Source organism: Thunnus thynnus, chromosome 15 (assembly GCF_963924715.1).
Source record: "Thunnus thynnus chromosome 15, fThuThy2.1, whole genome shotgun sequence".
Taxonomy (NCBI): Eukaryota; Metazoa; Chordata; class Actinopteri; order Scombriformes; family Scombridae; genus Thunnus; species Thunnus thynnus.
This window is the reverse complement of record NC_089531.1, coordinates 23,741,102-23,767,920: the sequence shown is the minus strand read 5'-3', so window position 1 is coordinate 23,767,920 and position 26,819 is coordinate 23,741,102. Positions and strand designations below refer to the sequence as shown.

General features: G+C 39.4%; 1 protein-coding gene across 1 annotated transcript; it reads right to left on the bottom strand.

Moving 5' to 3' along the window:
* Nucleotides 1–292: 292 nt before the first annotated feature.
* Nucleotides 293–24,974, bottom strand: lpcat1 (lysophosphatidylcholine acyltransferase 1). The gene is made up of 14 exons (XM_067611471.1): nucleotides 24,675–24,974; nucleotides 15,079–15,218; nucleotides 14,463–14,677; nucleotides 13,263–13,375; nucleotides 12,986–13,046; nucleotides 9,955–10,013; nucleotides 8,481–8,515; nucleotides 8,180–8,234; nucleotides 8,002–8,084; nucleotides 7,740–7,865; nucleotides 6,246–6,399; nucleotides 2,133–2,231; nucleotides 1,910–2,051; nucleotides 293–1,303 (listed from the first exon to the last, which is right to left on the bottom strand). Exons 1-14 carry the CDS (start codon nucleotides 24,786–24,788, stop codon nucleotides 1,170–1,172), a joined length of 1,530 nt encoding a protein of 509 aa, XP_067467572.1. The 5' UTR covers nucleotides 24,789–24,974; the 3' UTR covers nucleotides 293–1,169.
* Between the last annotated feature and the right edge of the window lie 1,845 nt (nucleotides 24,975–26,819).

The window sequence follows — 26,819 nt, the reverse complement described above, 5'->3', positions numbered from 1 at the left end:
CAGTAAGTGACAACTACACAAAACTAAAAGCACTTTATTTGTAAAATAAAAGCAACCAGCCTTGATTTTGTATATCTGCAATGAAGATTCTTATTGAGAATTAGTACTTGAAAAAAAAATACCATTCCAGTAATAAGATACAAAAAATGTGTCAGTCCAGCGTAAACCATCTGAGATCAATATTTAAACCAGCAGAGAAATGAACAGGGGGTTTAGGAAAGTGAAGATATGTGGGTTATCTCTTTTTTTGAAAGATTTGGTGATTTAGAAATGCAAAGGTGTTGTCCTCTAATATGTTGTTCTTAGAAAAGCGAGACCTTCCTTTTATTTGGAGATGGACAAAACATTTTTTGGAAAACAGCACTGACATCAAAATTGAGCAGAAATAGCTATTACATTACTCATCATACTACCAGAAAAACATAGTTGGACAAAAACTATGTCGGTCTTTATTAATCATCCCTAGAAAAACTGTTTTGTAAGGTTTTTTTGGTTTGTACACCATGGCAGTGAGATAGCTGCTTGAAGTAAGGAATGATTTCTCTGGATTAAGAGGCTGGTTTAGCTTTTTCCTGCAGTATTTGGTGTTACAATTTTGGTATAAACATCACAGGCTCAGTCTGAATGGCAGCATGGTGTATATCCTGATTCTTTTTTTTTTTTTTAAACCTGAAATTGAAGTTTTCAGTATGTAAATAATGAGCAGCAGGAATGGGCGATGTGCTAGTGTTTGTTTGCCTGAGATCAACAACAGTGCTAAACAAAAAGTTGACAAAAAAAACCCTTTCATCAACTAATTAGATAAATATCTTAATACTTAATATATAAGAAAATAATCTTAAAATAAATAATATATTTGCAGATCATTTAATAAAACAAGTTTCTTTAAATCATGATACAGAGTAAAAACAAAGAAAGGCCAAAAAAAAAGATGGAGTGATGGTGTAGAGATTTTGACTCCATCTCCATCATCTGTGCTGCCATGATTCATCTTTACACTTCCTACAGTAACTACTCTGTTATTCTCCTCCCATCCAAGCACTCTTTTGCCTTTTTCCCTCCCTGCACTTAAAAGGCACAAAGGTGGTAGGCAAACTGCAGCATGTGAAGATGCTGTTATGACAGAGAGAGAAGAGAAATAGAGCAGTGGGATATCTCAAGTCCATAATTCAGTCGTCTTTGTCATGGTTCTGGCCATTGCAGCTCTTAGGTCGGCCGACGCAGAATTTGCGCGGGTGGTTTTTAAAATCAAGGTAATCCAGGACAAAGTGTGGGTGCTGCTCTATAAAATCATGAAGTTCATCTGGAAAAAGAAGCAAGAGATAGAAGCAGGTGTTAAATGTTATTACTGCTGTCTGCAAATGTTAGGCATTTGCATTATTATATTATGTATTATTGTATCTTTTTCTATTTTATCATAAAAAGGGGACTGGAATAGAGCACTTTTTTAAATTTAAGGTGCAATGTGAAGTATTTTAACATCAATAAGTCATTAGCTTGTTCATGCAATCATGCATCACTATAATTACTTTGATGTTTCGAGACCATTAAAGAGAAGATTCACAGCTACATGTCTACATACATATTATGTGCAGATAGGAAATCTGCTGGATTGGGATCGGTTTTATGATAATAAGGGAAAAAATGCTATGCAGGACAATAAAGCTTTGAAAGTTTCTAGAAAAGGCAGATGGTAGATGAAACCCTGGATAAAAAAAAAAAAAAAATTACTTCAAACAGACGGTATTTATCCTCTCGGTGAAGCCACGGAGCTACATGCTGTCAATCATCTCCACCATGATCTCATTTGTACCATGGTATCACAATTAATTTGATATTTTTGCACTGATGTTTAAAAATGCTGTAGCATTTATAATGAAAATTGTCACAAACGAAAAGTGAGTCTTACCATATGTGATCTTGTCCGTGTCAGGTCCTTCAAGATCTAAAAACAGCATAGAAAGTTCCACCTCTTCCACTCCCAGCATTATTTCCAAGATGGCAGCGAGCTCCTGTTCCAGGACTTCCCCGTTCGCTTCGCTCTCATACATCTGCACACCAAAACATATTCTTAGTGCAATGTGTTAAAACCTACTTCAACCCAAATTTGATGGTAAATGTGCTTACTCTACCTTGAAGGCCAGTTTGAGGGTCTCCATTGACTTTGATGGTCGGAAAACAGTCGACAGCGCAATAACGAAGTGCCTGATGTCTATCTGCCCATCTCCATGCTGGGGAAAAAATATCTCAGTGAGGAGATGTAGCAAGAAAATTAATCTGATCCTGTTATGAAAAAAAACCCTCATCATTTCTAGCTTGAAATCATGTAGTGGATAAAGCACGTCATTATATCTTTAAACTAGAAAAACTGCCTCGCAATTGTATGCCTCCATCAACCAGTCAAGTTGCAGTTTATATCCATGTCTGTCCAGACTCATACAATGTTTGACTTTGAAGGAATTTAATAAAAGGTATTAAGTCTAATTTTTGATTCCAGTGAATAATTTCCAGTGAGAAACATGCTCTCTTCACTTAGAGACTGTTTTTACAGAGGAGTACATCAACAGTGACCATGATGTGATTTGGGTTTCTGTTCTATGAACAAAGTGACTTAGCTCATCTAACACCTGGCTTCAATCCGCTCATCACCTCTCAAGTATTTCAGCCCTGACTCTTCACTCATTCATCACAAGATCATTTTCTCAGCAACAGTAGTAAGCAAACCTCCCTAGTCAAGTATATTTGGAAAACTATTCATTTTGTTGTTGTCTAGCTTGTTATTCATTGTTATTCCCCTTGCCTCAGTTTGTTGTTTTTGTTCTGCTGTATGTCTATTAGTGTGTAAGTTCATTGAGAGAAACAAAAAACAGTCAAATTCCTTGTATATGTTCACATGCTTGGCCAATAAAGCTGATTCTGATAAAACACAAAGTTGTCGCCATGACAGTAGACAGTGCTTCAGATATGTTGCTGCAAAGAATTTACAAATTCTAAAACATGGATGTTTTACACATCTTCAACCCAACAGCACAGAAGATCTATACAATCACCACAGTTTCAAGGTGGACAATACTCAAGATTAGTGTCACCAATTCAGTATCCGGTCACAATGGTCAGAATCTCCCCTTCCATCCCTGAGTTACAGCATATAGCATATAACAATAATGGCCAGAAAGTGTTTTTGCAGAACATTATGATATCACGGTGAAGTTGACCTTTGATCTTTTGGATATAAAATGTCGTCACTTCATCATTTTATCCTATTAGACATTAGTGTGAAATTTTGTCATAATAGTGTATCAGTTCTTGAATTATGGCCTAAAACATGTTTTGTGAGGACCTTTGACCATCAAATTCTAATCAGTTCATCCTTGAGTCCAAATGGAAGCTTGTGCCAAATGTAATGAAATTCCCTCCAGACGTTCCTGAGCATTCATGAGAATGGGATGGACGTGAGGTCACAGTGACCTTGACCTTTGACCATCAAAATCTAATCAGTTCATCCTTGAGTCTAAGTATGAACAAGCTCTGATAAAGAACATAGGAGATAGCGGTCAGTTGATAAGTGATTTTGAAACTTTGTTTTTGAGTTTTAAATTGAATTTAGGCTGTTGCCAGGCTTTGTTGGGGCAGGCACTTCCTAGTTTGATTCTCTGAGTTTTGATAGGTGGGTTAGCCAACGTGGGTTGCGCCTTCTATCTGCTGTATTGTTGTGATAATCAAAAAGGGGCAGGTTCAGCTGCGGTACTTCCTGGTACTGAACACACAAGCTGTGCTGTAGCATCAGCAGAAGTGTCAGGCCTTATTGTGTTAAGACTGAACTGGGTAAAGACCTTCGAGTCTATCTGTGCGAGTCCTCATAGCCTGCCTCACTCAACATGTGCTACAAGGACATCTCTGTCTTCCAAGGTCATCGGAAAAAATCACATCTGTCGCAGACTATGCAACCCTAAGAACCTTTACTTTTGGCCTATGGAATTGCCAATCGCCTGTAAATAAAACAGAATTTATCCAAGCACGGTATCTCAGGATCCGCCCTTCACTGATAGGGAGATCTGTGTGTCTCTGTAACATCATAAAGTTAAATACAGAACACTTTTATTAGCTAAGCTCAGCTCTCAGTGACACTTTGGTCCCTCTTTGAAAAGGACCTCAATTTGCTTTGAGATGCATTTTCACCCACAGCAATTGAGTTGTTTAAAGGTTCTATAATTGTTTGTAACATAATCATAATGTAACGTAAAAAATGAGACCTTCCCCAACTTTCTCGGTTGCCTGTAACAGCCTGTGGACTGATTTCTATGTTAAGGCCCTGGGCCTGAATCATACACGCGAGTGCGAGCTCCAGGATGTTGACTATAGCTTATTTCACAGCCACAGGTGTCATTAATGAGAAGGAATTTCTGATTCCTACATACAGAACCTTTAATGAAATGGCACGTCTGAGTAACGATCACAAATTAGCTAACACCTAAAATTTAAATATAATATCAACTGACTGATGTTAGTTTTGTCCAGTGAAGTCATTCTCAACCTCACCAACCTCACTACTGCTGCTGCTTTCGGCTGCAGCTAGTCGACAGTTCATAACAGTTTGAAGCTTAGGGTTGCCAGGTAATCGAGTATCCCCCATCCGTCTCACTCCTTATCATTAAAACCCACTTTTTGCAGAAAACACACAAACCTGGCAACTCTGCACAGGTCTTACCATTAACATTATGTGGAGTTAAAATGGCAAGATGGTTCTAGATCAGTAAAAATATTGGTAGGGACAATTCAGCAACACTTTGACATTGGTAAAGACATGTCCAAATCTAAACCCATGCTGGTCCATACCCATATCTACGCCCATGCTGGCAGGTCTCCTCGCATGCACACTCTAACCTCTGCAGATGATCCAGAACGCAGTGGCACATCTGGTCTTCAACCAGCCAAAAACAGCACGACACCCCGCTGTTCATATCCCTCCAATGGATATCAGTTTCTGCCAGGATCAAATTCAAACCCTTGACACTCACTTACAAAACAGCGATTAAAACAGCTCCTGCCTACCTGAACTCCCTCATTCAGGTCTATGCTCCCTCCTGCTCACAACGCCCTGCCAGTAAAAGGTGCCTGGTACCACCACCACAACCAGGCCTTAAGTCGCTAGCCAGACCCTTCTTTTCTGCAGATCCCCGGCAGTAGAATGAGTTACCAAACTCCTTCCTGTCCACAGAGTCCCTCTCGATCTTTATGAAAAAGCCAAAGACCCAGCCCCTTTCCCTTACACCTCCGCACCTGGACGGACGGATGGACGGACGGACGGACGGACAACCCAAAAACATAAAGCCTCTGGCCATGACTGTCGCCAGTGTGGAGCCATAAAAACACCAAAAAGATTCTCTGGCTTGTAACTCAAAGTCACAGACATTCAGTCAGCTACAGATTCTCCACAAGAGGGTGCTGATCAGTCATCGTCAACTGGTAGTACACAATAACTCTACTAAACTGCTGCAGGAAGTAACTGGTACTATCAGCCTAAAAATTTGAGCTATTCTAAATACCCCCCCCCCCTCCCCAACTCACAGTTGTTAATAATCACCTCTTACTGCCTACTTGCTGATATTGAAGGCAAACTTTTCCATTGTGACTCTCCTAGCAACTGGTAGTACACAATAACTCTACTAAACTGCTGCAGGAAGTAACTGGTACTATCAGCCTAAAAATTTGAGCTATTCTAAATACCCCCCCCCTTCCCAACTCACAGTTGTTAATAATCGCCTCTTACTGCCTACTTGCTGATATTGAAGGCTAACTTTTCCATTGTGACTCTCCTAGATTTAGGATTTGCCTTTGAGATTGTTAAACATCATATTTTGCTGTAGATAGGTTCAAAGTAACTTTTCTTTTTCTACAGTTGATCTAAACTTTGGATTTACAATAGCGGTTAATTTTAGGGCCTCTATTATTAATATAGAGGATAATATTGATTTTACTGCTAATTTGTAAGGTACAGTGTATTTTAGCCCTCCGCTACATAAAGTATCAACCTGAGTTGTGGTTTATTGTTATCATTTTTAAGTCTCTCCTTTAAAGTATAACATATGCAGGCGCCGACAGCATCAACAGTGTTTTTCTAATTACTCACAATTCCAGAAGGGGGAGACAAAAGTCCCGCACTGCAACTTTAATCTAATCTTATTTCTTTATGTTTACCTGTATTAATTTAAATAAAGCTCATAGAAATAACTCTGTTTTTTTACCTGGTCAAAGATGCTATGGACTTGTGTGAGTGTGTCTGTAACTGGCAGGTTGAAGAACTGGGCAAAGTCTTCTAAACTCAGCCTGTCTCCCTGCAGCTTTCTGGCTCTTCTGGCCTGCTCTTCTAGCACCTTGTCTGTGGTCCCTGCTCTCAGCCTGTTAACACACAGTGGAACAGAGAAAAACACAGAGAAATCACATAATGCAACAATGCATTAGTTAGCACGTACTATTAAAAAACAAATATATGACATATACTGAAACAAGGTTTGTCACCTTCTTTTTGGTTGGCCTGCAAAAATCCTGCACCCCTTTGGCTTAAAGTAGATTTGTTTCAGTTTTGCCCACTATTGCACTTATATCACTTTATCACTTTACTTTAAAAGGGTACTAATATATGCAGATTTATTAGATTTTTTTTCCTTCCATCATGGTATTCTCCTCTCTACTAATCATCACAACCCCAAAGATTCTGCAACTGACTCTTGTGATTACTTTAAAAGCCCTTTTCAAACAAAACAAATTAATTAATGATTGTAATTCTGATCCCAGCTGCTTTTGTGTGGACTGTACTCCACACTTCACTTATAATACTGATATTGAAAAGATGAGTGTTTTTGTGGGAAGCTAAATCCAGAACAAATATCTAGTTTCACTTTGACATAATAAAACTGGTGCATACAATATATTAAATTCACAAGATTCTAACTCTTTTTTTATTGATAGTAAACCATAAAGTATGAATAAAATTATAAATACTTTGACACAGTGGCTTATTTCTGGGAATACTGCTAAATAAAAGCTCAATCTTTCTGCCTAAAAAGTCACATTAAAAGGCAGTACATCAATGCTGAAAAGATCTAACGAAGGAGAGTCTCTGTGACTTCTTAAGATGATGAAATGAGTCGTATGATTCAGTCGGTATTATATGATCTCTCTCATCTCTATAAAGATTCCCTCATGCTCAGTGTATGATCACAAGAATATTGTCACTGTGCATATTATCCATCAAGTACTGATACTGATCATTTTTATCAAGATAACTTCTTCCATATTAGAACTAATTAGCAAAGCAGTTTGAATTTATGCTCAAATGAGAAAGACACATGCTGACAGATGATTTTATAAAAAACAGTACTACCTTTTTCTCACTCATATAATCTCTAATTAACCAAATAGTCACAAGAGAGAAGCTTATAGATATGACAGTTTCCCTATTTTAATTCATCCCCTGGAAATAAATCCTGATTTCGTAGAACTAATATCTGCGGCAGTTAAAAAAAAAATGTAGTCATGGCAGAACATATAACTACAAACATTCCTTCATCCAAATTTAATTGATTGAATCATATTAATGTTGAAAAGGACAGAGGTCCATGTGTTTCCGCCCTGCCGCCATTAGGTGTCAGTGTTGCTTCACCATCAAAGCCCTATAGTCTTGAATCACACCCACTCTCTACCCGTCCAACCAGTCCATCCAGTCTCCCTCCACTCACCCTAAGCGACACACCAGCTGGTTGAACTCAAGCAGGGTGCTGTAATCATGGATGCGCAGTGGGCCCTGTGATAGGCTGATGTCGCGGTCATCAAAGGATAGGTCTGTGAGCGGCAGCTCCAGTGCCCTGTCAGGATGGAGGGACATGTTTATCAGGACTTTAATATACAGGATTGTCTGTGTGATATGTTAATACAAAACAAGCAACGACAGGCTGACAGATCAGATGCTGATCAATGACATTTATACCAACACACACTTACTTGGCCATGAGTTTCCTGACATTATTGGCAAACAGAGCAGGGTTTTCCTTCTCCTCGTTTGATGGAGTGTAAATAGGCAAGTACTAAGGAGAGAAAGACGGTCACAAAACTGTGCACTTAAGGTACTGTGACTTAAAAACTAAATCAAGTTTTACATACTGGCCTACAAAATACTCACCTCTATCTCCATAGGATTATGAGGTTGGCACAGAGTGAGCCACAGGATCTTGAACCTGGTAGACAGAAGAATTTGCTTTGTCCATACATGAAAATACAAGATTAGAAAGAGTGAAATAATATGATGGATGAAGACAAGACTGAACAGATGGTACTGGAGATAATGGAGGTTCCCCTGCAGCATCTCGCTATGTTTCTTTTTTAAAAGAAACAGGTCACTGGTGTTTTAACTGCATAGTTAGCAAAGGGAAGTAGAAGCTATGTGTGGTGGTTTGTGAGTGTGTTAAGTGTGTTACACTCACGCTCCTGGACCTTGCCACGTCCATGTAACAGTATCCTGTGGAGAGGAAGAGGAGAAAAGGAAATGGCTCATGACAAAGACACACACACACATACAAACATTTCATAAAGTCAATTTCCTACAACTTCATTCACTCCCTGGAACTTCTGTTTGTTATGTTTCTCTTTGTGTGTGTCTATTTGTACTGAGGATGGCCGAAGAACCAGTTACTTAATGCAGATTACACGTAGCAACTGATTAAATCCTGAAATCTGTGATTCTGATATTGCAATACTTTTTTAGTCAGCAACTCAAATTACATTTCAGATGTTATTGATGCAATTCTACATTACACAAGAAACTAGGCATTGTTTACACCGTGTGAAAGAGTGCTGTGTTATTGAAATCAATGTGCCACTGGATGTTTATAGTAGCATATAAGATTAAACTTTTTAGGCCAGTCTGCACTTAAAACAACATTACAGCGATCAGATTATAACATGAAACTTAAAACAAAGTGTAAAAGTCTCTGCAACTTGATTAAAGAGGCACTTCACTAATTTTACACATGAAGTTCGGTTTATTCATCATGACGAGTGCTATCCATCCTGTGAAAACTGTTGCATAACGTGACTCTGGAAGAGCTTTTCAAAGTTTGGGCTTCAGCCGTCATATTTTTCACAGAAAGCCTGTGTTACAAACTGGACGTGTGGGTTTCAAAGTAGTAGGCATTAAGGAGGCATGGGGAGTTTAATGGAACACATTATCAAGTTGCACTGTGGGAAAGGTAGGATCCGGTGGTTTTAGAGCTTGACCCATACTTGGGGCTAAAAGTCAGCATATCCCAGCCTCTGCTCCATCAGTTTTGACCTTTGTTTTCTCCATTGTGTCTCTTATGAGTCCCCAAAGTTAGGAAAGTGCAATGACAACAACAAAGATTTCTTTGGGTGTTGAAATAAAGACTTGGACGGGAATATACAACTAAAGACAAGTTACCCTGTTAGAGCGGTTTATTCATGTTTTCTTTACCTCACTTAACTGCCTGGTACTGCCATGTTGTCACTAAAGTGAGCACAGTGACTAAAGTCAGCAATAAGGGAAACAGTGACAAAAGCTTTCTAGGGAAACAGACAAGAAGCGCTAGTTAATAAGAGGTGCATAATTCATGACAGAGTGAAGAGAGGTGCTGAGAGAGAGACATGACACCTGTGTGTGTGTGTGTGTGTGTGTGTGTGTGTGTGTGTGAGCGTGAGAGCTAGATAGAGAGGGAGAAAGAGGAGGATGAAATATCATCCTACTTGTACATGAAGTCATTCCCCACAAGAGGAACACATACTAACATGCGGGAAAGAAACCAAGAAACCATTACATCACAGGTGTGTGTAAGTAGGTGTAGGTGGAGTCAGGCTAACCTTGAACTATGTCGAAGTTACACGTATGTGTGGAGACATGAAAAGGATGAAAAGGAAAGGTATAACTGGATGCAAGGTGATTACCAGTTTGTTTGGGTAGCGTAGCACCACTGGCTGCACTGGGAGTCCTGGGATGAAAGCACCTAAGAAAGAAGAGAGAGAGGACAATCGAGAATCAAGAATATTATTTCTGATAACCATTTATGTATGTCAATAAAGTAAATGAAACTGTGAAATCACCAGTATTTGATTTTTATTGAATTACTACATGTATATAGTAACAAAAATACCAACATGACTTCATTGCTTTGGTGCTTTGTTTTTTGTTTTTTTTTTACAGATTTTATCTCATTTAAACACAGCAAAGACACAGAACAATACACCGGGTTGAGTCATGTGTACTAGTTTAGATGAGTGACAAGCTCCCAACCTCAGAATAACCTTCAGCCCTGGCAGACAGCATCTCTATTGAGACTCTATAATGTCCTTCTGATGACAGGCAAGCTGACAGAAGCTCCATACAGTATTTATTACTAGACAAAACCCTGTTCAAGCTATGCTGTTAGCTTTGAATAAGAGAAGTACGCTAGTTATTAGAATTCAATATTGAAAGGCCCTACTTAGGAGGCAATTTCGTGTCCAAAACCAATATTTTTTGGATTGTGCTAATATTTTAAAGGATAGTAAATGTGTAAATTGAAAGAGTAAGAGAGGGTTTTTGTGAAGGAATTAGCTCTACTGCATCACTATATATAAAATCATATATGTGAACATGTCAGCTGTATGTATTCTGTATATCTCTATGTTTCTCATATGAGATATGAACACGTACAGGCTTTTAAAACTAGATACAATGTATTCAGTGGATTAGTAGTGTCTCCTAGAAATGAAATATGAGTTATACAATTGCTAACCACACTACAAACTGTCCATTTCTTTAAATTTGGCTGGACTACAAAAAAGCTGCTGAAAAACATGTTCAAACTAGCTTACATACGTGTACATATGTAAGCTGATAGCAGGTCCTTAAGGCAGGGTGAGACCAGTTTCACTACAACTTAAACATGACACCTACGACGGTGGTGGACTAAAATACTTCCATGCCAGAGAACAACCTTGTGTAGAATCTGATCAAAATACTGTGAATGAGAGTAGAACTAATATTTTAACCAGAGTAGCTGTAATAATCAAGAAAATCTCAAATCAAATATGGAAGGCCCAACTGGCTGACATCTGATTTTTTAATAAAACAATATTGGCCTATTATATAGGTCTAGCTGCACAAGACTATAAAAGAACATAAAGGAGCATGAGAATGATCACTGCTACAACCTCTCAATAATAATGTGACAGACAGGAAGAGAAGGGTGAAGATGAATGTGATGAATCTATTAAAAAGGCCTTTTGAAAATAAGAAAAAGGACTGGAGGTATCTGCAGAGCACGTTCACAGCACAGGTGGCACATGCACATCTAAACACACAAACACGCATCCATACACACAGTTGCTTTGTTGTGCTGGGAGCCAATGAAGAGACATAACAAGAGGAGACACATCCAGAGAGGACTGGACACACAGCAGACAGATCAAGCTGGACAAACACAACAGACACACACATACACACACACACACACAAAACAGGACAAAGTGTGACCAATAGGGCTTAGTGAGAATGACAGAATTACAGACTGGAAGAAAGGGGATTAGACAGAGCAGGCAGGGGACAATGGCTGACAGCATAACTTGGTTAATGCAGGACACACACACACACACACACACACACACACACACACACACACACACAGGAGGTGACTGGACCACAAAAAGCAGAAAAACAAGCCCAAGCCAGAGAGATGGGAGCAACAGTTTTGTATCCTGTTGAGATGTCCTTAAGCAACACACTGAACCAATAAACCTGCTGGACCGACAGAAAATAATTTGCTCAGACATCCACACCTGGACACACCCACGGAGCTATGCAGCCAACTCCATGCATAAATAATTATGTGCGAGTACAGACCCACTACATGCAATACTGAACAAAGTGATCACACTACAGCCTCTAAATTAACACACCCAGGGCTGGAATTCACCTAAAACAACGACTAAATACTGTTCTGAGCGGTGGTTTGCACAGTTATTGTATCAGCTACTCTGGCGGACAGTAACCCTCATTTGGACTAGCAGATCATTTCTACCAATAAGTGTAACCACTGGACAAAAACTGTTGGTTTCCTAATTTAAATATACTTAAAAGTAACACTATGAGTTTCTGAAATTAAGTATTGAAGGACTGGATTATATTGCACATGTACAGCTGAAAACAACATGAAAACAACTCTCTTGGGGATGTGTGTTGGTTGAACAAGATTAAAAGTATGACAATGCTAGTGGCTCTGTGAGGCTATTCTTAGGAATAGCTGCTTACAACATGTAAAAGATGCTCACAGTTACAATGCTTAGATGCTAATGTTTAGCAGGTATATTTGCCATGCCTACTATCTTAGTTTAGCTTGTTAGCATGCTAACATCTGACCTGCTAATGGTGCTAGAGGAAATGTTAGGGGATCACCAAAGTCAGTGGGATTTATCCTGTGGGGAATCCTGTGGCAATCCATCCAATTGTTCTTGATATATTTCAGTCAGGACCAAAGTGGCTAACGCAGCACGTAGAGTCATGCTGCTAGCGTGGCTAAAAATAAATGTCAGGGCGAACTGTTATATTTGGGTCCATAGAAATAAGCACAGAAAAACAAACCTATGGAAAAAGAAAAGAGGCACCACAAATATCATCATATGTCCCCTATAGCTCTGCTAAAAGAATGAGATTGTTTTAAGGGAAAATGCTAGTTGAGAAGTGTTGGAGTCACTGAAATGTGTTTTTGTACCATTTTATGACATGATAAGTGATCAAGAGCCTATATATTTTAAGAAGTTTGGTTTGAAAGTAAAGTCAAATAAAATCTTGCTGTATACAAGTACTAACTGTAGGTTTTGTTCAATAAGACACACTCACTCACACACACACACACACACACACACACACACACAGATGAGGCTACCTTCCATCTGGTTTCACGATCAGCCTAAAGCAAGACGGAGACTGAACACATACCAGCCTTAAATAAGATGAGACCGGACCTGTTGGTACACGTCCCCTCTGGGAATATCATGATCTGGAATAAACAAATACACAATAAGATATATACCACACAAACAAATGCATCTGGCTTTTACCCATTGTTTTAAAATAGGCCTTGATGCGTGTGAACTGAGTGTGACTCATTGTGTTTATATTATCACCTTTCAATTCCCATGTGGTGCCAGCTGAGGTTAGATCACTGTGTGTGCGTGTGTGTCTACCTATGTGCCTCTATTTTCATGTATGTTACCTGGGGCCACTCCCCTCCAGACCGGGCTCTCCTCTTGATTTCCTCAACAGTTTTCCTTCTGGAGTCCTGGTCCGAGCGAAATACAAACACTGGCCTGATGTAGCTGATCAAAGCTGAGAGGACAATGATGAAGAGGCAGATTTTGGATGAATGCCAGAATATGAGAGAAAACAAAAACTTAGTAAGTAAATCTTCAGAGCTTTTCAGCTCAAAGAAATAAAGTGGTGGCATTTGTTAAGTATACACTGGATTTACAGAAGATTAAATGTGAGAATCATGTTAGGATAATTAAATAATTGTAGGTATATTGTCAGATCAAAAGAGTCAGGATGCAACCACTTCTCAAATTTGGCAGTAAGCCGTAGAGACCTGATGTTATGTTCCAATACTTCCAAAAGCTGATGTTTCCTGTTGCAGGCAGACACTGTTCACCATAGTTTACAGTAAATAAGGTCATATTATGACAAGGAGAGTAATAGATTCTGACGAGAAAATTAAGACAAATATTCCCCAGAAAACAGTAAACAGTTAAACTATAGTGTGTGTGTGTGTGTGCTGCAAATTGTATTTTTAAAATCAGATTTTTTTTGTATGTCAATTTTTGTCTTACACATTTTATAAATCAAATTTAGCTTCAGTGGCATTTGCCTTAGTGTAGAAGTGCACGTCTCTCTGCAGAGCTCTACACTCCTGATTGTGTGATAGTTATGGATTGTTTTATAATCTAATCTGTGGTTATGTTTTTCAAATGTCTGCATGCCAAACCTATCTGCTGAACAAGTCATTTTCAGTTGTCTTAATTCATAATTCACAGACTAAACACATAGGACTCCTTCTCTATGATGCAGATGATACAGCAGTGATAGTCCTATAGTTATCTGCAGCACCACCATGTTTAACTGTTTAGCAGTGGTAGATTAAAATATCACTGAAATATGAGTGCATCTGTAATTACTGGTCAGGAACACAAAGCAGTGGTTTTGGTGAGAAAAATGTAATTATCTTGTCAGACAGTCTTTAGACAATACACAATGTTGTTAGTTATGTCTTAACTAAGATTAAATTTGGAAAATTAAATATGAAGCTACTGTTATGTATATAAAAACCCACGATAGAACTGATTTAAATCAACTAATTATTGAGAGAATGCCGTTAAGAGCACCTTACATCTACTGTAGGTGCAGTAGAGGTGATACTCACTTCCCCAGACAGGAATGCTCCTGCTCTCCAGTTTGGTGACTATGGAGCACATGGTCATGGTGACTGGGATGGCATCAAAATATGAGGAGTGTGGTGCCACGGTGAGGATGGGAACTTCAGATGGTGCTGCCCGTTCCCCTTTCACCTTGATCCAATGGAAACCTCCGCAAAACCACATGGCTCGCATGATCACCCGGAGACTCAGGTCTAAGAACCTGATGAAGGACATGCAGATAGTTAATACCAAGTTTCAAGCAATGCTCTCCTTCAACCTCCAGTCTTACACTCACCACAAATGTTTATTCTTCTTCACTCTCGCTTTGTTTGCATTTATCTGTGTATTTAAAAAGGTAGGGTTTTGTATATGTAAGGCTTTATGATTTCATTAGTGCCAATGGTGAAGTTCAATTTGTGTTTAATATACAATATTCCCATCATCCCAATCACATGTTGCTTTAATGTGATCATTGTCACTTCAAATAGGTTCACATCAGTTGCTACCAATGCTAAATACATAGAAGATATAACCCCTGTGGTTGATTCCATATATCTAAGTAGCACACAATCGATGTAATACTTTCTTACACACATAAATATTCAACACAGACATACACACCTCCTCCACCATGACTGTGGCTCAATGACGAACTCAGAACGTCCCAGCGAGGCAGTGAAAGCGAAGGGCCATGCCAGCAGCATGAGGAAGGACACCAGTAGCAGGCGCACTGGGAACACTGTAACTGACATCAGTCCTATCTGGAGAGAGAGAGAGACAAAGAGCAACATAAAGGAAGAGCTAGAGATATGGACAGTCGTAATTTTACCATTCCACTGTCTTTCCACCATCATTTAACATGCCTCTTTGTCTTTAACATACCCAACATTCCTTTATGGCAGGGAGATACAGTATGCATTCACGCCCTACGGTGTCAGGAAGAGGGGACCACATTCCTTTTGTGCATTCAGGAAGGAAAAAACAACCACCTTCCAGTCAAAGACACACTAAAAGTCATGGTCAACTCACACTTGCTTGGTGTGGAAACCCTGGAGCCTAAAGGTATGTCCTATATATACAGGTTTATATCATACAACTAATCTATTGTTAGACAACACTGGGGAAATATAGGTTAGATTGTATTTGGATCTAAAAAAATCATTAAACAAATCGAAATTCAGTATTAACCTCAATACGATTCTGATACAGTACAGAGCTGGTTTTATACCAATATATTGTATATTTCTTTGCACTGAACCGACAGATCTTCAAATACACTTTTAATTACATGCAGTAATTAATCACAAGTTTATTCCATAAAATACTTTGGTTTTCTTATTGATTCAAAGGTTTCCTTCAACCTCCACATAAATACTGTTATAAAAATTGTAAACTGAAGTCTGAGTCCAAACACGGTTTTTCTTTTGAGAAAAAAGTTTGTCACCCAGTTGCTGCAACTTATTTTGGATTATACAGATAATAGTTCCCACTTTAACTTAATAAGTGTTATTTAGTCTGTGTACATTTTCTGGAAAGTGCATCATATCCATATGTATGAGGCTCTTAATTTACTGTCTTTAAATGCAAGATGAAACATTCATTTGTTCACTTTCATTTTTACATGCACTCATTTTAATTACACAGCTTATTCGAAGAAGTTTTTAAAGATCAATTAGATATCTTCTTTTTATTTCATTTAACTTGTCCAATACAAGCACAGGTGGAAAAATGCATAGACACTTCTGCTATGCCTTCTTCAGTGTGCAGTGTGTGAGCATTGATTGATTTGGGTGTGCGAACCGCTTTTTGTGCATTGGACTATAATTATGATAAAATACCACAGCAATGGTGATGATTTTGTTATTGTTTCTATTTACTATTTGTCATGTTTATTGTAGACACCATCAAATTATAAAATGTAATGACTTGTCAGGATCCTCTTGAAAACAAAATGCTGCATCTCAAGAAGCTTATCCTGTAAATTAATTTGAGGGGATTTCCTTAACATTTGCTTTTATTTCTGACTGTTTTGTATGATCAGAAAAGAGCTTTTGCTTTTTGCATAACACCAGTGAGATAATAGTTGGGTAGGAAATAAGATAAGGCAACTCTGTAAACAGAGTGTGAGGCTAAATCCAACCTCTGGTTATGCAGTACAAGTCTTTTCACTGAAATAAAGTTTATTAAAAGAGTGCCACAGCAGAGATGAGAAGTCAGCTGACTGACCTGTCATGCCTTTTCTCTTACTGTGTAATGAGGGAGATGTGGTGTGTATGTGTGTTAACAGGGTCACAGAGTCACGGCCTCCAGTGTTAATTCAGACTGAGTGACATTTTAAGCCCCTTCCTCTCCCTTGTCCGACCTCTGTTCGATCTCTTCATCCCACACTTTCATCTCGCTCCCTCGTTCCTGTCTCATCAACGTCCCGGCCCGCCTTACAGTAATCTGCAATCTCATCCCAGAGGAATATCTCTCCTCAACTATCCATCCGTCCATCAATCTCATGTCTATTTGCTCAGCTGCACCTTCATTTATCATAGCGCTCCCCGCCCCGCTCCTCCCTATAGCATCTTTCCTTTCTTCCCTGTGCGTTACACACATCTCTCTCTCTCTCTCTCTCTCTCTCTCTCTCTCTCCTCTCTCTCTCTCTCTCTCTCTCTCTCTCTCTCTCTCTCTCTCTCTCTCTCTCTCTCTCTCTCTCTCTCTCTCTCTCTCTCTCTCTCTCTCTCTCTCCTCTCTCTCTCTCTCTCTCTCTCTCTCTCTCTCTCTCTCTCTCTCTCTCTCTCTCTCTCTCTCTCTCTCTCTCTCTCTCTCTCTCTCTCTCTCTCTCTCTCTCTCTCTCTCTCTCTCTCTCTCTCTCTCTCTCTGGAGGAGCCCAGGTGCACACTGCAGGGCTATATTAATAAATAAACAGAAATGGGGGTGATTTATAATGCTCTAACGCCTCTTCCTGCCTCCCCACCCCCATGACTGATGCACAGTGCACTCATCATCAGAGCTTAACGAATCCATCAGGGAGGATCCACTGACATTTTCTCAGGAGGTGGCATGAGAATGAGTTGGGGCAGGGTAGAGGGGAGCGATGTCTAGTGTTTTATGAGTGTACTACTCCATCCACTGCTAACAGCTTGAAATCTGCTGTAAAAATACACCTCTGCAGCGCTGAGCTCACTTGTCAAAGAAATGAGATTTTCATAAGTAGCACAAACCCCAAATCTATTATAAAAGTGATTTCCTTTTTTTATTCTCTGAGTACAGTAATCTGTTACTGTACTCCTTATATTTTTGTAACACATCCAAATATAGCAGTGAACCCTCTCTCAAAAGCCTCCTCTAATGTGCAAGACTGGGCAAAACACAATGTGTTAAAGGGGGACTCAGCTGATTTTACACATGAAGATGAGTTTACTTGTCGTTAGGAGAGCTACTCAGCAGTTTTAAATCTGAAGATCTGAAGGGAGCTTTCCAACGTCTGAGAAACTCTGATGATGTTATCAAAGTTATTTCAAATTGGGCTTGAGACTTCTTAACAGATAGCTTGTGTTATAGTGTGGAGTTTAAAAAATGTCAAGTAAAAAGAAGACAGGTATGGTCTAAAAGATGCTATTGAATTGCTTTATGGGAACTGTAGGCTCAAACAGCAATCAGATAAAATGACAACTCACAAACACATGGTTATATTTTATACTTTGTATTTATTTATGTCATTGATCAGAAGATGATGCCTAATTATAGGGAAAGGTTACCAGATTTTGGAGATAATTACACTTTAAATGTGATTTATAGAAGTTAAGAGTAATTACTTATGTACTTGCAATATTATACATAGGTGAAACTATAACATGTACAAAGGCAGAAAGCAAATGTGAAGTAGAAGCAAATGTCTTTAAGGGAAAAAAAAAACCTGAGGGAAAAATTCAGTGACTTGTTAGGCCGTTCTGTTGGACCTAAAATATTCAGAAGACTCTGGGAAGCCATGATGGAGCCATTGTCTCCTAAAACACACACATCTGTTTGTACATATGGCAGCATTAAAGCTGTCAGGGGCCATTAAGGCATGAAGTCACTCAGCCCGTCCTATAGCTCGACACTTCCGTTTTCTAAACACACACACACGTGCCATATATGTCAGTCAGCTGCACTCTAATGCAAACACAGGCATGCAAGTGCACAACATGCAATGACAAACATCTGACACATTCCATCACCTATATATGTACATACGGTCACACGGCGGGGCGAGTTTATCGTCAAGCAGCAGGGACAGATGCGGGGGACGGGGGAAAGGAGAGCCACCTCAATAAAAGCATGCTACATTAGGTTCATCTCTATTTACATTCAGTCTGATCATTACTTAAATCTTATTTGAAAAGAGTAGTCTTCTGTGGCTCTAAATAGAGCTCTCGAAAGTTTGAGAAAATAACCCTGATGATGTCATCAGAGTTATCAGAGCAAATATTGATTTCATTTAGGTTTCTGCTGTTTACTCAACTTTGTAAGAAGTTAATTGGTTAATTAAAACAATTTATAGCAATATTTTTGTAAGCATTCTCACTTTACTTTTGCACAGTACTGTATAACAGAAACCCTGCATTGTGACATCCAGTTTGAAAGATGTGGGCATTTACTGGGTGGTACTTATGATGCTATTAGTTGCATTATGGGAACCGTAGGAGCCAGCGTTCCAGTGTTTTTGGAATTTGACCCGTACAGGGACTTAAAGTTAGGATATCTTGACCTCAGCTGCATCAATTTTGATGATTGTTTTTAAAAAATTCTCTTTCACAAGTCCCCCAACTTCACAGCCTGCAATACTGATTGACTAAGGAGAGGATGGGGGATTATGCCACTTGCCACCAGTATAATAGTATTTTTATCTTTCATATCCAGGCTGAAAAAAGCCACTATAAACTGTGTGTAGCCTATCTACACCAAAATACTATTACCTAATTTTCCATAGCCTTGCCACATAACACCCAACTCCCCTGTGCAATGAGGCCCAGCACACCTTTAACTGCTCTTCTACCCTGTAGTGAGGACTAATCGCTCTGAGCTAATTGTTTTCAATGAGCGGAGGGAAGTGTGCTTTAATTTCCACCTGAGGAAGCACTCAACCTCTCCTTCTGTTTGTCATGTTGTTGATGTACAGATCTAGGCTGTGTGTCAGGCAGGGAGTAACAAGGCCAGTAAATGGGAATTAGGTCCGCATTGTCAAAGGCTTTAAAATCTGTCACACACACAAACACACACACACACACACACACACACACAAATACACTGTATAAGTCACATCAGGTATTAGTAATTATTTGTCTTTGCCGTGAAAATTTACGAAAAATTCTAAAAATCGAGCTGACACAAACACAACAACTGTGCACAAGCAGATTAAGTTTTGATACTCAAATAGCCAAAAATATCCATATCCAATATATATAGATATAAATATCCAATATGCTATTTTCCCAGAATTTTTTCAGGTATTTATTGAGATCTGAGAAGTGTCCCAATTCAGTCTCTGGACATTGCAGTTCTATCAAATGTCACAGGTATTTTGTCTGTGAGCTGGAGCGTTGGCAGCCATGTCTGTATGATGTTCACTGTTCAGAAATGTGTGACTCAGCTGGATTGAGCACTACTGTCTGTTTCACTTGCTGACCTAGTTGGTCTGCTGCTGATCACATTTGCTGGAAGTTAGAGAAAAAAAGATTTTCCAGGAAGAACAAGTGCCAGGGGGAGGAATGTGCTTATGCATCACGCAGCGCTTGTCCTCTCTATACATCAGACACACGCCGCATGCAGCCATATAGCTTTAAAGCCTACGGCATCTAGGAAGTCATGTTTTTGCTCTGCCAGAGCTCGTGTTTGTTTACGTGTGACCCTGTGAGTTCACACACACGTGTCTGAAGTGGAAAAACACACCTCACTGCCATATTAGAAGCAGGCGGTGGGAGGTGTGAACTAGACACAGAGACACACATGGTGCAGCTTACATTTACTGGACGAACGCATTACTGTTTACAACTACTGCAAACTCCAATGGCAAACTGACAAAAACATTCACTAATAAGACATTCCCCCAACAACAGCACTGGGAAAAATGTAGTTACAGCATTCACTGAGCCCAACTGAAGTTGTTAGTTAAGCATAGTTTGCTGCTGTGAAAGCAAGCAAAACCAAAAAGGAAAACAGCCTGAGTTTACCGCTTGCCTTAGTGGAGCATTATTGTTGGGAACTGACTGCACCAACATAAGGGCCAATTTCCTGAGCCTTGTGCTTTGTATATTTTGCTCTGAATGAGAGCAGGCACCTCCGGGCCCTGGGGATATGGGAAAAAGGCTGAACAGATCGACCTGATGGGGTAGAGTAGAGGGAGTGTACTTCCTCTTCTTGTCTGATTGTACGGCTGCAAAAAAAATGAAAAGAGTTTCTAGAAAAAAATACATCTTTGTTACTTGTTTCCAGTCTACTCCGCTCTCAGAAACTAGTCTAGGAGTCTGCAGTCATACATGCAGCTCTGTGAGGCAGTTTTAAGCTAAATATGCTTATGTAAAAATAAGCAAGTATTATGTACCATTTTTACCACCTTAGTTTGGCACATTAACATGCTAACATTTGCTAATTAGAACTAAAGACAAAGTACAGCTGAGGCTGATGGAAGGTGCTAGATGAAGTAACCACCAAAGTTATTACAATTGATCATAAATGTCAACTTCATGGTGGCACTAGAAAAAAACCAAAGGCTCACCAAAGTCACTTTGAAACATTGTCTTGGAAACATGAATATCTGTACAAAATTTTGTGCCAACCCATCAAGTACATACTGAGATATCTCATAGGAAAAGTACAAATTTGACCTTCTGGTGGTGCTACATGAAAGGTTAGTGGATCACCAAAGTCACTAGGATTCATCCTCAGGGCACCATCACCATGGATATCTGCACCAGATATCATGGCAATCCATCTAATAGTTGTTGAGATATAGTATTTCAGACCAACCAACTGACCAACCAACTGTTCAACCATCTAAATGACATTTCCATCCATAGAGCCGTGCACCAGTAAGGGGATGATTTCCATTTCGTTTTAGTATGACAATAGGAGAAATGACTTTCAGTTGGTCAGTCGAACTACATTAGCAGTGTGTCTCCAGGTCTCATGCTGTCAGCAGACCCCACCAATCACCAAGCATGAAAGTCCATTGATCCATTGGTTGATTGATGAGGACGCATTTCAGCCTGACTGCCGTCCATCAATTTCAATGGCTGACTTAGGCTGTAGCCACAGCTGTCCATCTGTTGCAGAACCATTAAGAGTATCTCTCCTACCACTTCCATGTTCATGTTTGGCCAAGCGCACACAGTTTCCTCTAATAAGTAGCCTATGTACTTCATTTAGCGTCTTTTTTAAATGTACTACCACAGTATTTAAGTATCAGTCATCCCACCTAGTAGGCCCTAACTTCTGACCTAAGCCATTAGTCACTCTTGTTAACCCATCCTTTGAACTGATCCAATCTAATTTGGTCTATCGGAGTATACAAGAGACTCAGTTAGCCGTCCACTTGTTTACCACAGAGTGAACACCCAGGTGTATACACTGCGAGCTTGTGTGTATGTTCAGTATGCGTGCTTACATTCACTTGTATGAGCCAAAACAAATGGCTAGAAACAGAGAAGTGTTGACTGATAGAGGGAGAGTGCGGGAGGAAGTGAAATGCACGTTACCCTCGTCAGCATATCAGCGTGACAGGTGAACAGTTTAACGATGTAGAAAAACATGCATGTTGTTTGGAGTGCAATTAAGTGCAATCTACTTCCCACAGTCAGCAGGTGCATCACCGAAAATCTAATGCAAATGTTTGACATGCAAATTTGGTCAATCATCATTCAACTCATGCTTGGTAAATCCTTCCAGGAAAATGTGGGGTCATAATGGAGCCTATAAGGTGGAGGCATGGCTCCATGGTTACATGAACCGAATGACCAAAAATATGAAAGACATAAATGATACATGTGATTGATACTATTTGTTATCCTTCCTACCAATATTAGCTCAATCTAAGGCTGCACAGGTGTCTTTACACAATCACAAACCAACTGGTGGCTAAACAATTATCATGGGCAGATTGATAACAATGAGCCTTATAGTGCAACTGCTTCCTCACTTTTTGACACGTATGAAGCAGGGAATACAGACCCTCTGCCAAGCTAAGGCTGGGGAAAATCTTAAAGAAATAAACACACAGCATGGATTGGGGGGCTATTAAAGGTCTAAGATTTATGAAATGACTGCATGTATTTAAACTCTGCTGAACAAATGGTTTTTCTCTTTAAGTTGTGTTTGACATGAAGATATTGAATTAATGCTGTAATTAAATGGACTGCTCATTTGTTGTGGTAACTACAACCAGGAAAACAGTGAGGAAACCCTATAAACCTAAACTTCAGGTGTAGTTATACAACAAACAAAAAGGGTCCCTTCAAATAGCTTTTCACAGCCAAAGAAGATATATAACATATGGCTGCGTGTATATATTGCTGTATGTCATACCTGTCAACATTGGGCTTTGAAAATAAGGGAGATTTTCCAGGATACCACCTGACCATAATTCTTACATTATGAGAAGGGTATCCTCGCTCGGCTCCAGAGATCTAATCACCAGGTGCCTTTACTTTGCCTACCCTGCTGTAATTGACCGGACGGTTAATGTGTTCTTTGTGGTTTCTTTGGCACGCTTATGTTTAACAGCATACTGGTTAACATCATTTTTCCCACCATGACCAACACTTAAGTCTACCTTGACACCTTGCAAAAATGCACGGTTGGTTCCTAACATGTCTTTTGTCAGGAATGGGAAAAATATTCCCCCAGGTATTTAAATATTTGCACAGCAATTTTTTTTTTTTTGCTGGCGTCTCACCTGTTTGGTTAAGGTACAGTTACTGAAGTCAACAACATTTTAACGGCTTAAGAATGTTAATGTTAAATCGAGTTGTTGTGCAGCATTAGTGCCTGTATTAAAAGATCTGTAAATCCTTTTATAGCAGGTTTCAATCTTGTGCTTTGACTTTTGTTGGTGGGGACGCCCTTTAGTTTATATTTGGATTTGTGTTTTTTACATTTTGCAAACAGATTGTGGCTTCAAAAATATTTACCAGAACAGTAATTCATCTAGATACAGGTTTAAGTTTCTTACCAGTTTTCCTACTTTGAATTTATTCATGTCTCTCCATCACCTGACACCTGGGATGCCTCTGTGCTTATGTTTCCTCCTTAATCCATTTTTTTCGATCTTGAATTAGTTGTCTTCTTTACTTTCTCCTTGTTTTTCTTTCAACACCATTACATCCTGCAATTTTTCCTCACTTCTGTCTCCTCTCTCCTGATTCCTTCACTCATTCTTAAATTTAAAAAGTCTTCTTTTTAAAAAGTCTGAGTGAGCATGAAGCTGAACTTTAACTAGTATGGTGTTAATAACAGTAATTGTGGACAAACAACACAGTGGGAATGCATCAGCAGTCAAGCTAACTAGCAGCAGCACTTGATACAGTGAACGGTTAAGCAACACTGATTAGATGTCAATTAAAAAAATAATAAAAATCTGTTCCACTGAAGAGCTTTTCTGGCTACTTACTTCGTTGTATTTTGTCTAACAGATTATGATTTGATGCCGCACATGTCAGTTAATGTCATATAAGATCCTCTGAACTCTGATTCATCCGTCTGTCTCATGAAAGCGGCTCCAGTCTACCTGCTAGTTTCAGCACGAAGGGCTCGTTTGTTTTAAACATCCGCGTAGCACGAATGGCCGGTAAACTGTTGGTCGCTCCGTGTTAACAGTATCCTCCGTGTCTCATACGAGCATTACAATGTTCAAACGGACAACAAAACGAGCGCTCTACAACAGAATGTGCGGTAGGAAGGCAGTCTGAGCTAACAGCTGTAAAGTGATGGACAGTCTGCGTAAACGCTATTTCTGAATTTCAGAAGTGGGTGAACGGCGTTTACGTGCGTTTAGTCTTCACTACAGCCCTGCGTATGACTGTAAAAAGAAAAAAGGGAAATACGGGAGATTTACAGGGGAAATTATTAAACACGAGCACGATGGGAGAGGGTGAAAAAATGGAGGAAACTCGGGAAAATGAGAGTTGACAGGTCTGCTGTATGTATTCAACAGTACACAATTAATTTATCATTTGTTATCTTAATGGTCTTACCTTTATTTTTTCTGTCATGGTGAATTTCAGCTCGTGGGCGAAGGGGTTTCTACCCACTCTGGAGGGGCGGCTGTGTGACGACTTCATTGCCGACAACCTGACACCCGAAAACATCAGAAAAGTCGTGTCCAAAATGTTCCGAAACGTTCGCTGAGTTCGTTATTTTGCACTGTAGCGACAGTGGGTCCTCGGCTCCCGGTCTACCCTCCCCTGACAAGAGGAGAGACTGCTGTGTGATGCTGGGCGGGGAGGATAGTCCATTTACTACCAGCTGGCTACATCCAGAGCCGTGTAGAAGAAGAGTTGCGACAGCGGGTCACATGACTCATGTAGCTCGGAAATGTTGTAAATGTGGGATTCAGACCCATCAGGATTTACCAACAAAAAACGACTTTTAAAGCCTTGTACAGCCTTGTGAAGTAATTTTGGGTATTGTATACAGTGATTAATATCATTGATTCATGTTTGGAATATTAAATATATTAATGATGATGGAAACAGATTTGAGTGCAACATTACCATAGGCTACTCCATCTTCTGTGATAGTTGCATCACATCTTATTGTTATCTTTCTGACTTTTAAGATACCAATACTAATATTGATCTCGACCACCATCCCTCTCACTGTCTCTATTACCTCCACAAGGCTCAGCCTCTTGAATTCCATCCTCGTCACCAATGATGTCAATCTCTTCTTCCTCTTCGTGGTCATCTGGGAGGACTGGCAGATGGTGGATGATCCTGTTCTCCTCAGGAGGCCTCTCAGCATCAGGGCACTCAGTGCCATTGTTGAAAGGCCAAAAAGACCCACCTTGGGGGAAAAAATATTTTAAAAAGTGGCATTCATTAAACAGACTTAAACAGGAGGCTTTTAAGGCTTAATTAAATAATATTTGGCTATTTAAATACAGTTAATTAATATTGTATGGCACCATATGCATCACAAGCACCCTGAAGAAAAGCCACCCATACAAACAGTGCTACAACCACCTTTAAAAGTAATATCAAATATTGTGTATTATCCAACATATGACAGGATGAGAGGGAGTTGATGCTGCAATCAAGCCAGACATATCTTGACTCAGTTAACAAATCAATAGTCCAGTTTGTGTTCTAAGCAATTATTATTTGCTGACCAATGCTAAATAAAAGGTTACACCAATCAACTTATAAGCACAGTAGTGAGGGACTGTGTCAACCACTGGAGACAACTGTTAGTGTGGTTCAAAAAGCAGCTATGTCAGTCTATAGCTGTGGTAGGCAAATAGTGGCCCTTGGGCCAAATCTGGCCCTGCAGCAAAAAGATTTGGCCCCTGAAGAAAGTTGTACATTTTACTTTCACAGTTTACATCAAAACTTTTCAAAGCTTTCTCACAAATCAACTATTTGTAGTAGCAAATCTGCTATTACATCTGTAGTCTGGTAATGCAACACAAAGGAAACATTTTTAAACATTTCAATCATTTTTGCCAAATTTGTATTAATATAAGTTGCTCTAATTCTGTTCCTCACTTATTAATGGGATAAATAAATAAAATAAAAAACAAAGTATTTCATTAGTACCCCATATATAAAATATTTACATTTTACAGGCTGTAATCAAAGAGGGTCTATAAGACATATTCTATCACAGATGTTCTTACCTAAACATATTTAAAATATGAGGCAAGTGTAAAATTGTCATTGTTTAATTAGAAAACTATTTTGAATTGTTCAGCACCATGGAGAGAGACAGAGTGAGAGACTGAGGTTCAGAAATGAGAAGGTCTTTCTCATTACTGACATCCTGACTCATCAAATACAGGTGTAATTCATAACATTAACGACGGCTAACACACTAATCATGCTGGTGAAATACCAGTGAAAGTCAACGGAAATGTCGCCACTCTCTTTATCTACATCACTCTGGCTAGATTAAATGACTTGACTTCCGGTTGAAAATTCAAAATAAAATACACATTACAATGAAATGTTTTTCTCCACGTGCACGCGCTCCCAATATGTAGATACCACGCGCGGTTTAATAAAAACGCAAAAGCAATTATATATTTATATATTTTAGGCTTACACGAGGTATACTCGTATTGGCAAAAATGTGACCAGCTCTGGAAACGTGGTGGCTCGCGTACGCACGGGAACACGCGC